Here is an 11,497-nt window from a genome sequence, read left to right as displayed (position 1 = left end):
CTTAGAGTGCTACATTTAAAGTATTCTTTATATGAGTAGAGCGCCAAGGTTATTAAATATGACTGACAATCCACCATACCAGTCAATTTGGCTCATTTGGGGGATCAATTCTTATTTTTCTAGAGAAATAAGATTCAAATATAGTAGATCTAAGAAAAAAATCTACTCAAGTGGTAAAATTGTTATTAAAACGTTTTCTTTATGAATGCAAGATTATATGCAAAATGATGACCCTTCTTCCCCCTATAGCTAATCTGGAGGCAGAAATACTATGCCACATCTGCGCAAATTTGAATTCAAAGGAGAAAATTCACAAGTGTGGCAGCTAAAGAATGAATCAACTTTATTCATGTCATTCATTGAGAAGAAGCAGAAGTAACACAGATGGCGATAAAAGGAAGCACCTGTACATGAAAACATCCAAGCCCTCCTTTTTTTAGAAATCCTTGATTAAGCCTGACAAAATGATGTTTTAATCTAGAGGCCACAAAGTTATATTATTTTTCTACAGGTTAGCCCCGGTCGGAAGCTGATTTTAGCTGCATTGATGCTGCGAACAGAAATGAAAAATGACACTAGACCCTTTCTTTTGAAACACAGAAAACGTGGAAAATACTAGTGTCACGGCAACCACGCCTCTATTAGAAAATCTTAAGTATTTAAAAAAAGTATGGCACAGTATTAAAAGAAATGGCCATTGGTTTGAACTGAAAGCAAACCATTAATGGAAGTCCGCCATCTACTGTTGAACACTAGTATAAAAAGTCTAATGCTTTATCGGCGCATAGACCTCACAATGCCTTTTGATTCTAAAGACCAGGTGGCTAATGTTAGACATAATAAGAAAGTATACTTTTTGTGGCTAAGAAGAAAAACTGACCATTATTATAATTTTTTAGGTGTAGAAAACAACATGATACAAGCATAGCTATTGAAAAAAAAAAAAATAAAAAAAATAATAATCTACAATTTATACATGCCCCTCCAAGGTGGATTCCCCTGCTTCCAAGAACAAGTTTGGCCAACTTGGGAGCACATATTCCAAACAAAAAAAGTGCAAAATAACGGGAATGAGTTCAGAACGAGTGACTGTATCAAAGCTGTAACGTAGCTGAGGTCTGTGACATTGCGTTGTAAATGAAGGTGTTGTTGAACGGCACAAACTGGTGGCTAATGATCTTAATAGCCTCTTGAGCTGCTGAACCTAAACAGAGGAACCATTAGGGGGAGACAAATAATTTAGAAATGTATTGCACTTAGTGTGGGCTCAATATATTACCTCCCATAAAAGCAGAAACCGTATGAGGCTCTGCTGCACCATAGCGACAGCTACAAATGAAGAAAACATCATCATTAATTCCGTGCATCCGATAGAAAAAGAAAAGCATCCGTTAAGGGTGTAAAATAGATATAAAAGAAACTTACAATTCATGAACGTAATCATCTTTAATGTTAACATTGAGGTTGTAGTCCTGCAGCAGGCTGGTGACACACAGCTTCAGCTTGCTGATATCATCTTCTACCTGATAGTTATAAACCCCTGGGATAAAAACGTAGAAAATAATTCCACATTGGATATACTTAATTTACTGTATTCATTTTTAGAGTTACAGTACCAGGGTAACGCGAGTGCTGCTGGTAGAAGCGGTCCACAGCTCGAAGCATGAGATAGAAAACCATCTCGCTATCGGGATTGTCCATGCATGAGACTGTGGAAAATGGCACATTTTTAGGGGGGGGGAAATAAACCCTGCAATGCAGATGCGCTTAAAATTAGTTATGAACCAAAGCCTGCTGAGGCATTAATGGAGCCGAAGATTATTTTGCCGACAAATGTGAGCAGAGAAAAAATATTGAAGATATACTAAAACGCTTAGTGACATTGTCTAAGTGACATTGCTTGAATGGAGCTAAAGCATGTGAATTGGACACATTATGGAAGCCTAAAAATTTGAAAGCCTAATATTTTCTTTGTGAGCAACGATAAATGTCAGCCAGCGACAGGATTGTGGAAAAGAATTAAAGAATCCCGAATTACAGAAATCAGTGACATAACCAGCTGTGAAAAAGAGTAGCACTAGGGCGAGGTACTAGCGGCTAACGATAACAAAAGTGGCTAATGGCGAGTCAAAACCTAAAGCCAAGTGGCTTAAGTGAGAGGCTAGAGAGAGGAAAAAGGGCAAAAAGTGGAAGATGCCTGAATAACGGGACTTGGTGATGATCACATGCAGGGCTTGGCTTTGAAAAGTGAGTGGTCATTAAAAAGCAACACCAGGACAGGCTACCTTTGCAAAACATCATCATACATCATCTATGCTTCCGTAGTAGTAAGATAGCCACCAACCATGTCAGCTTCTTCAAGATGTGTAAAATAATTACAAATTTCTAAACCAACAAGTCTTTTAATAAACATGTTAATGAGATAGTACATGTATTTTTGCTTATTGTTTGAATCAATTGTGTTTTATTTAAACAAATCAAGTATTTCTTAAACCAATTAGGGTCGCTACATATTACACACCGGGCTTTAGCTATGATGCAGTTAATACCTTTTGCCATCTAGAGGATAATAATGAAATAGTTCTGCAAGGCACAAAATATCATTAGCATAAACTAGATAAGAAAATATACTGTATGAAGGAAATAAAAAAATAAATAAAAAAATAAAAAACTCATTAAATGCCAGAAGTTTTCCTTATGTAGCTGTATAGGCACAGGACATATCAAAAGAAAGCTTGAACTCGCATCTGATTTTCCATTAGAAAAAAAAGTATACTTAAGGCTTTTACCATTGTTTACTAAACAAACGTTGAGCATTTCCAGGTTTCTTGAAAATACAAGAAAACCTCTGAGGAAAACAGCTTTTTTGAAAGGATGCTTTTCAAGTAGAACTTTCAATTTGCGGATTTTTTCCCAAAATCTCCAAAATTTAAATGATTGTTTCCATAAACACAAGGGCACTTTTCTTGCAAAACAACATTTTATTGCAAGAACTGATGCATTCAATTTGCATGAATAATGCGCGAACTTTTCACCATGGCGATCGTGTTCCCTTGACCGACTGCATTCCTGCAAACGTGCACAAAATGTCATCCGACTGACCCGACGGTGACGATGTGACTTTGTCATCTTTTGTTAAAAGGAATACGCTCTGTTGAGGAGCTAGAACTGCTTATAAATATTTATCCTCTCACTCTATGGAAAAAGGAAGAAACACTAGGAAGTGAGCGCTCCCTCGATGCGTGTACAAAAATCTGATCAGGGTCACTCCTGCCATATAACTGTGTTTTTTCATACCGAAATCATTCCCAGCCGCTTAATACTTACTTAATTATAGTTTCTAAAATAAGACAAGAAACTTTTACATTTTGGCACTCTACGTCATGACATTGAATGAGGTGATAGTTTATCTCAACATATTGATAATCAAAACTATTTGAGAAACATAGCCAAAACTTACTAATTTCATCTCTGTTGAACGAGTCCACATTGTATTCCGCTGCTAAAGATCGGCAGCGAACCACTCTTAGAAAGGATGCATTCTTACCTACACAACAACAAGCAGGAATGGTAGTTAAGTTAAAATGGAAATTTCCAGAACAATCACTGCTACTCCAGGCAAATTAGCATTACGTTTCCTGACAAACTTAGGACAAACACATGTTTGTTGTTTTTTTTTTAGCTTCGTACAGACTAAAAGCATAACGACACTTTGTTAGATTGAATATCAAGTTTTTTTAATTTAATAGTGTGAAACTAAATCATGAAATATGAGTAGGGCTTACAAAAGAGTCTGATGTCTTTTTCAGAAATACTTTCAGGTGCCTGTAGAAGGGAAAATGATTTACTTCAAATCATATTGTTTATATATATTTCGGATACAGATACTCCCCATTTATATTATATGTGATCGATTACTTACCTTCCCAACAGACTGCATTAGACTTTCAACATATCTACCAACACATGTTGCATCCTGTAGGGCTTTTTCTCTGTAACTGTGTCAAAACATTCATTTCAATTGTAGCACGCACTAATATTGATCAAATGATATGAAAATGACTCATATCTAGCATGATTTTCTTACATATTCTGAAGATTTATAAACTTTTGCGAGTCGGCGATCATATCCGGGACGGTCCCCCGCACCGGCAGGTTACCACAGCCTTCGTTTTGTACAAACAACTTAACAGCTCGCAGCATTACCCAAAAAGATGAGGCCTGTCAATACATACCAGGACATTGAGTTATGCTTTGTATTTACATTTTTACACAGAAATTTGACATTAGAAAGGCCATGTTTTTCTTTTAGTGCCGTCTTGTGGTAAATTGTTAAATCATACATTTAAAACCATTTAAAATTATTCATAATCCAAATACCACAGTGGTATGGCAACCCCGCCTGATGATGTTTACAGTTTAGGGTGTGGAATATGGGTTTTTATCCCATTTACATGGCACTTACCTCATTATATGACATGAACAAAAAATATATGGTGCGTGCCAAAAACGTATAAATTTTAAGCTTTGCCCTGTTTGTGCATACGTAGAAATATGTCTAAGATGCTTGTTTGCTACCAGTCAATTCATATAAAATGCCGGTCTTGGTTATAGGTTTGCGTCATGGCATCATGAAACTGTCAATATGCTATTGGCTGAACAAACTCCCACAATACCTTTTATTATCTTCATTTCGTTCAGAATCTTGTGTGCTTCTTAAAGACTTAGGGATTTGGCTATACAATATTGTATTTTTTGTACTAATGCTAAAGGGTGAAGCAAAAGTATAATGACCATGGAAACAAAGAATGCGATTATCAAGAAAAAGAATGGACGTGACCAACGATGATCGGGACCATCATCAAAGAAGCGATAACAGCACTGAAGCTACTAAAAGCATGAAAATCCTCACAAGAGGTGTCACAGTGGATAAGAGCTTAGCACGTCAGCCTTACAGTTAAGAGGTCCCAGGTTCAAATCCAGTTACTGGCCTCTTTGTGCAGAGTTTGCATGTTCTCCCTGTGCCTTTGTGGGTTTCCTCCGAGCATTGCGGTTTCCTCACACGTTCCAAAGACATACTATGCAGGTTGATTGGTGACTCCAAATTGTTCCAAGGTGTGAATGTAACCTAAGTTATTTTTTTCCTCCGTTACAACGCCGTTACCAACAGTCAAAAGCATTGCGTTACTTTGGCTGCAAAACACAATCTGTGGCGTGTCACCGCTACTCCACTAAACCAGGTCAAGTCCCGTCACACCATAAGGTAAATACATTTTTATCTTTCCTTTAAATGTGTATTTATTTTAATATTATTTAATCATATACATTTTTAATACATGTAAGCAGTACTTATTTCAATGTTTTTGTCTGAATTACCAGGATTTTGGAGCATATTAGCAACACAATACCATAGGTTTCTATCCCCCACTATTTGGCAATTTCACTTTTGCGATCCCCACTTCATAATGGATTAGTTATATCCACTGTATTCATTAACTAAAAGTCGGCTTACAAAGTGTGGTTTCTGTGATGAATCCAAATAGTTTAGTTCACCACTAAATGGCACTACTTTTAATAATAGGAATAGAAGAAAAAAACAAACCTGTGATGTTATGTTGTTACATTGATCGTCATTAAAGAGGTCTTTAATAGTACTCGGGATCTGAAAAAAAAAATCAGATTTGTTTTGTCTTCATTCTACACACATTATATATATATATATATATATATATATATATATATATATATATATATATATTATATACTGGACTGTCTCAGAAAATTAGAATATTGTGATAAAGTTCTTTATTTTCTGTAAAAAACAAAAATGTCATACATTCTGGATTCATTACACATCAACTGAACTATTTCAAGCCTTTTATTATTTTAATATTGCTGAATTTGGCTTACAGCTTAAGAAAACTCAAAAATCCTATCTCAAAATATTAGAATATCATGAAAAAGTATACAAGTAGGCTATTCAACTAATCACCTGAATCATCTAATTAACTCGAAACACCTTGCGAGGGTTTCCTGAGCCTTAAAAACACTCAGTTTGGTTCAGTAAACTAAATCACTGCTGATCTGACTGCTGTCCAGAGGACCATCATTGATACCCTCCATCAGGAGGGTAAGACACAAAAAGAAATTTCTCAAAGAGCAGGCTGTTCAGAGTGCAGTTTCAAAGCATATCCACAAAAAGTCTGTTGGAAGGAAAAAATGTGGCCGGAAACGCTGCACAACCAAGAGAGATGACCGCAGCCTTAACAAAATTGTGAAGAAGAGCCGCTTCCAGAATTTGAGGGAGCTTCAAAGACAGTGGGCTGAAGCTGGAGTCCAGGTATCAAAAGCCACAGTTCACAGACATGTCCGGGAAATGGGCTACAATAGCCGTATTCCCATGGTCAAGCCACTTCTGAACTCAAGACAACGGAAGAAGCGTCTGACTTGGGCTATGGAGAAGAAGCACTGGACAGTTGCAGAGTGGTCCAAAGTCCTCTTTTCAGACGAAAGCAAGTTTTGCATTTCATTTGGAAGTCAAGGCGCCAGAGTCTGGAGAAAGGCTGGAGAAGAGCGAAATCCAAGTTGCTTGAAATCCAGTGTGAAGTTCCCAAAGTCAGCAATGGTTTGGGGAGCCATGTCAGCTGCTGGTGTTGGTCCACTGTGTTTCATCAAGTCCAGAGTAAATGCAACTGTGTACCAAGAGGTTTTAGAGCACTACATGCTTCCATCTGCTGAAAAGCTCTATGGAGATGAGGATTTCATTTTCCAGCATGATCTGGCACCTGCCCACAGTGCCAAAACCACCAGTAACTGGTGCACTGACCATGGCATCACTGTCCTTGATTGGCCTGCTAATTCCCCTGACCTGAACCCCATCGAGAATTTGTGGGGTATAGTTAAGAAGAAGATGAAAGACACCAGACCTACAAATGCAAATGAGCTGAAGGCCGCTATCGAAGCATCCTGGGCATCAATAACACCTCAGCAATGCCACAGGCTGATTGCCTCCATGCCACGCCGGATTGATGCAGTAATCCGTGCAAAAGGATTCCCAACCAAGTACTGAGTGCATCATTGGACATTTTCAATTGTTTGATTTAGTTTTGCTGTTATAAAATTATTTTTTTTACTTGGTCTGAGGAAGTATTCTAATATTTTGAGATAGGATTTTTGAGTTTTTTTCAGCTGTAAGCCAAAATCAGCAATATTCAAATAATAAAAGGCTTGAAATAGTTCAGTTGATGTGTAATGAATCCAGAATGTATGACATTTTTGTTTTTTTAATTGCATTACAGAAAATAAAGAACTTTATCACAATATTCTAATTTTCTGAGACAGTCCAGTATATATATAATCTGGATTGATACCTTTGTTGGATTTAAAGCAGTATTAATATTTTTAATGGCTTCTTCAAAGTTTTCTTCATCCTCAAGCACCCCGTTTTCTTTTTTTAGAATCCCTGAAATGAAACAGAGTCATGTGTAAGAGATGATCAAATTGTGTTAGGCCTACAAATTAAAATACCTCCTCGAATAATCTGTCGGAAAGCCTCTTTCTCCTTGTAATTTCTGGGTAACTGAGAATCTTGCTAAAAAAAGGTCAAATGGAATGTTATTACACAAAATTACCAATACCTGTAATGTTCGAGAATTACCTCACTGAGCCATTTTTCAAGAAATTTTGCGACAATGACAACCCAAGGTGTGTGACTGTGATCCTACAGGGCAAATGTCATCTATTAGTTGAGCTGGGCAGCAAATAATAAAAAGTGTACCGCCATACCAAATACAAACCTTTTTATCCATGCTTTCGAGGTTATAGGAAAGAATGTGCTTCTTGAATTCGGGAAAAGGCTGATCTAACCTTAGGTCTTCCAAAGCGTTGTCGGGGTGTGACTCAATTACTGCAGAGATAATTCACATTACAGATCAAATGTTTATATAGTACAATGCATGTCATTATTAATGGTTGTACTAACCTGTGTGCTCTTGCACCACAAGCCTCATGTACCCAATGAGGCCGTATGTTTTACAGAGCAGGAACGGCACTGAAGCACTCCACAACACTGAGCCTAACCTCAGACTCGTGCTTTTCAGAAGTGGGGTGTGGGGGGACACTTATTAAGTAAAAAAATATTTACTATATCACATTAACACTTTTTGGGCAGTAGAGCGACCTGAAACCTCTAAAAGTGATACATTATTTAAACAAAAACAAACAGTGGAATTTTGTCCAATGGTTATAGAATTAACTGATTGAACGATTACCTCTCAGTACAGTGGATCCCCGGGATACGGCATTAATCCGTTTTGAGGCGGGGGGGTAAAGTAAATTGCCATTTAACGGGGATAGAAACATATGGTAAATAGCCAATGTGTTCCGAACCACCAATAATCCAGATAAAAAAATAAAAAAAAACAAAGTAGACATTTTAAGTGTTAATTATACTGTATATGTGAATAAGATTAAATAACTTGATATTGTGTGCGTGTGCATAAAATGGAAAAATATATTATCTTCAATGTGACACGACTTGTGCTGGTATGGTGGAGTTATTGGGAGGATGCAGGAGGGCATGGCTGACTAAAATTAAAAATGACTTTTAAACTTCCAGTTTGGAGGGTAATCATACCAAAGAAGATTTCTTTGTTTAAATCGCCTCCTTTTTTACTGATCTTCGATTGATTACAGCCATATTTCTTAGCGAGGGTGACGATGCAAGTGCCTTCTTTCTATTGCCTTAAGCTTAGTTTCCATGCCTCTCACTTTAGCATCACTGCAAGTCTTAGGACATGTAGCTAATAAATACAGCACAGAAAACACAGTATTATGTAGCACTAACTCGCAAAATCTTAGCGAAGCACACGAGAATTTAAACAAAGAGAAAGAAAGACATTGTAGGACAGAGTCAAACAACTACAGATCAGCATCTATTAAAATGCCATAAAGCAAACCAATAGAAGATCAGCATTTTATATGACATTGACCAGGCACCTTAGATTAGTATTAGGCACAAAACAAGCACAGTCATACACACAAATGCCAAAAAGTTTCAATTTTATACGTTTTTGGGCAACTAGGGGCCGAAAAAACATCTTACATAACTACGTAACGAAAACATCGTAGGGTAGTGTTGCCGTAACCCGGGGTTCCGGGTACTTCAATTTCGATCGTAATGAGAAGTCAGTACTTTAAAGCATACCTTTCAGGCAACTGCACCCCAATAACAATGGTAAATCGATGGAAAAACTCCGGATTGTTGTCCAAGAGCATGTCAGGACTCTGGAAAGTAAAATTCAAGAGAAAACAAACTGTTAATGATTCTAAACAAATGATATACATTGAGAAAAAAAACAAAAGTTTTGATTTTTTATTCTTTCGCCGATTATTCGTCTTCAATGTGCACTAACCTCCTCAACAAAGTTGCCTGATACATCTGAGTTTAATTCTTGAAGCAATTCAGTTGCAGCCTGTGCTCTGTTCTAAAATGTCAACACTCAGGTCAGGGCAAAGTAACATAATTATCTAAAATTTGGGACGTTGATTGCACTTGTTTGACACATATGAAAGTACCTTTCCAATGCTGCTTTGACTGAGGAAAAAGCTGGAAAGATAAGATTTAAAAAAAAAAAAGTAATTACCACTAATCACACACAGCGTGTTGGTAAGTTTTTATCATTAGAGACCTAAAATGTGTCTTACTTGTGTCCTACATCTTCGCCGGAAACTGTGTGACCATCCACTATAGTAAAGGCTCCAATACCTGAAGACATGATTCTATTGAAAACATCTCAAATTCTTACTAGATTATATAATTAATGCATTTTTCTTTACCAGGAAGCACCAGATTTTTCAGAATCTCAGTTCCAGTGGCAGTGGCATTTACCAGGCAAACATGAGCATTTTCCAGAGCTTCTTGACCATGGTCCCCCCATAATCTGCAAGCACACACAGGGTCAACGTGGTCATCCATCACGAATAAAACGGGAGATAAACATTCAGATTACGAGGCGTCATTTGGCCAAAGTAAATATTCTCCAGGGCAGCATGGTGGCTGAGTGCTTAGCGCGTCCCTGGCACAGTTCTGAGGTCATGAGATCAAACCTCCTGTGTGGAATTTGCACGTTCTCCCCGTGCTTGCGTGGGTTTCCTCCGGGCACTCCGATTTCCTCCCACATTCCAAAAACATGCAGGTTAGGTTAATTGGCCGGTCCAAATTGTCCCTAGCTGTGAATGACCGAGTGAATTATTTCTCTGTGTGCCCTGCGACTGGCTGGCAACCAGTTCAGGGTGTCCTCTGCCCACTGCCCGAAGATTGCTAGGATGGTCTCCAGCACCTCCGAGACCCTACTGATGATAAGCGGTGCAGATAATGGATGGAAATATTCTCCAAAGTGATTTCTATACATGGTGAAAATGATCCGTACTTTGTTGATCTATTAGGTTTCCCAATCAATGAGATACGAAGTCGTTTAGTGACCTTTGCACGAAGGGGTGGAGATTTCTAACGGAATTTTTTCGGCACAACAACGGCAGGGTGCCCATCCTCTCATGGTTCACCTGTGCCTTTATGTACATCACTGTCTGGGATATTGTATGGGGGGGGGGGGGGGGGGGGGGCAACAAGTGTCTTTTTTCTTTGCTTATATTAAATATTTCAGATTGCACTTTAAGGCAAAACATTTTTTGTGTGTAAAAAGTTTCAGAGATTGATTAAACTAGATTTTTTTTATTTTATAGTAAACAAAAACAACAATTACGAGTTCAATAGCTTGAGCTAATTAATGCAACTGCTGGTCGTAAACACGTTTTATAGGAATTTATGGAGACAGTTGAGAAGACATAAGTACTTTATAAACCCCCAAGAAACCGAACAACTAATTAATGTGACCAATGGTAAAAAACACTCGACTGTTTTGCTATTCATGGCTGAAGGTAGCACCTTGGGCTGGCTAGCTAGCTAGCTAGCTCTCCATTTCCGACCTGCTGTACTATTAATGTTTTTTCCACACCAATTTCAATAATTTTAACATAATGTTAGGTAACACCCGACACAACTTAGAGATAAATTACCTCAGTTGCCTGTCGTATTTCAGTTCCTTGGCTGCTTTTGTCCCTGCCATTGTAGCTGTCAAGGGTAGGTAAAGTCGAGACCGCTTTCAAAACGTTGGATTCGACACGAACGTTAGGGCATTGGGATTCGGAATTCGCACTTTCGACACATTTGTTTGCTCACTATTTAATAACATTTGTTGGAAATAACAAACCATTAAGTCACACCACATGAATTTAGGTCAAAGTAGGCACTATTTCAAAATAAATTACCTTAATTACCCGTCATATTTCAGTTACTCGTCACGTGTGTTCAATGCATCAATCAAATATGAAGTAAATAATTGTAAGCAAACGAGCAAACAAGCAAACATTGTAGAGTTGTTTCAGCTGTATTCTAGTTTATGTTAAATGCATGTTCTGATTTGTGTCTGTTCTGTAT

General features: G+C 37.7%; 1 protein-coding gene across 2 annotated transcripts; it reads right to left on the bottom strand.

Annotated features, from left to right (window-relative positions):
• Positions 1-319: 319 nt before the first annotated feature.
• nae1 (nedd8 activating enzyme E1 subunit 1) lies at positions 320-11,244 on the bottom strand. 2 transcript variants are annotated; one of them, XM_088333813.1, is made up of 20 exons: positions 11,077-11,244; positions 9,838-9,941; positions 9,706-9,766; positions 9,577-9,607; positions 9,414-9,485; positions 9,206-9,285; positions 7,982-8,091; positions 7,797-7,906; positions 7,658-7,720; positions 7,528-7,591; positions 7,371-7,462; positions 5,603-5,662; positions 4,088-4,221; positions 3,923-3,998; positions 3,786-3,825; positions 3,461-3,547; positions 1,617-1,709; positions 1,426-1,540; positions 1,280-1,329; positions 320-1,204 (listed from the first exon to the last, which is right to left on the bottom strand). In XM_088333813.1, exons 1-20 carry the CDS (start codon positions 11,124-11,126, stop codon positions 1,095-1,097), a joined length of 1,602 nt encoding a protein of 533 aa, XP_088189939.1. In that variant the 5' UTR covers positions 11,127-11,244; the 3' UTR covers positions 320-1,094. The 2 variants fall into 2 exon arrangements, with proteins under 2 accessions (XP_088189939.1, XP_088189940.1); XM_088333814.1 differs by lacking the exon at positions 3,461-3,547.
• Positions 11,245-11,497: the final 253 nt, after the last annotated feature.

This window comes from Urocampus carinirostris, chromosome 4, assembly GCF_059441175.1.
Source record: "Urocampus carinirostris isolate Australia breed hairy pipefish chromosome 4, RoL_Ucar_1.0, whole genome shotgun sequence".
NCBI lineage: Eukaryota > Metazoa > Chordata > Actinopteri > Syngnathiformes > Syngnathidae > Urocampus > Urocampus carinirostris.
This window is presented reverse-complemented; position numbering and strand designations above follow the sequence as displayed.

Coding starts and splice junctions, on each gene's coding strand:
- nae1 (XM_088333813.1), bottom strand. CDS start 11,126: ATGGCAGGGACAAAAGCAGCCAAGGAACTGAAATACGACAGGCAACTG. Junction 8,092..9,205: donor GGGGTGCAGTTGCCTGAAAG/GTATGCTTTAAA, acceptor ACTTCTGAAAAG/CACGAGTCTGAGGTTAGGCT. Junction 7,463..7,527: donor CCGACAGATTATTCGAGGAG/GTATTTTAATTT, acceptor GTTTCATTTCAG/GGATTCTAAAAAAAGAAAAC.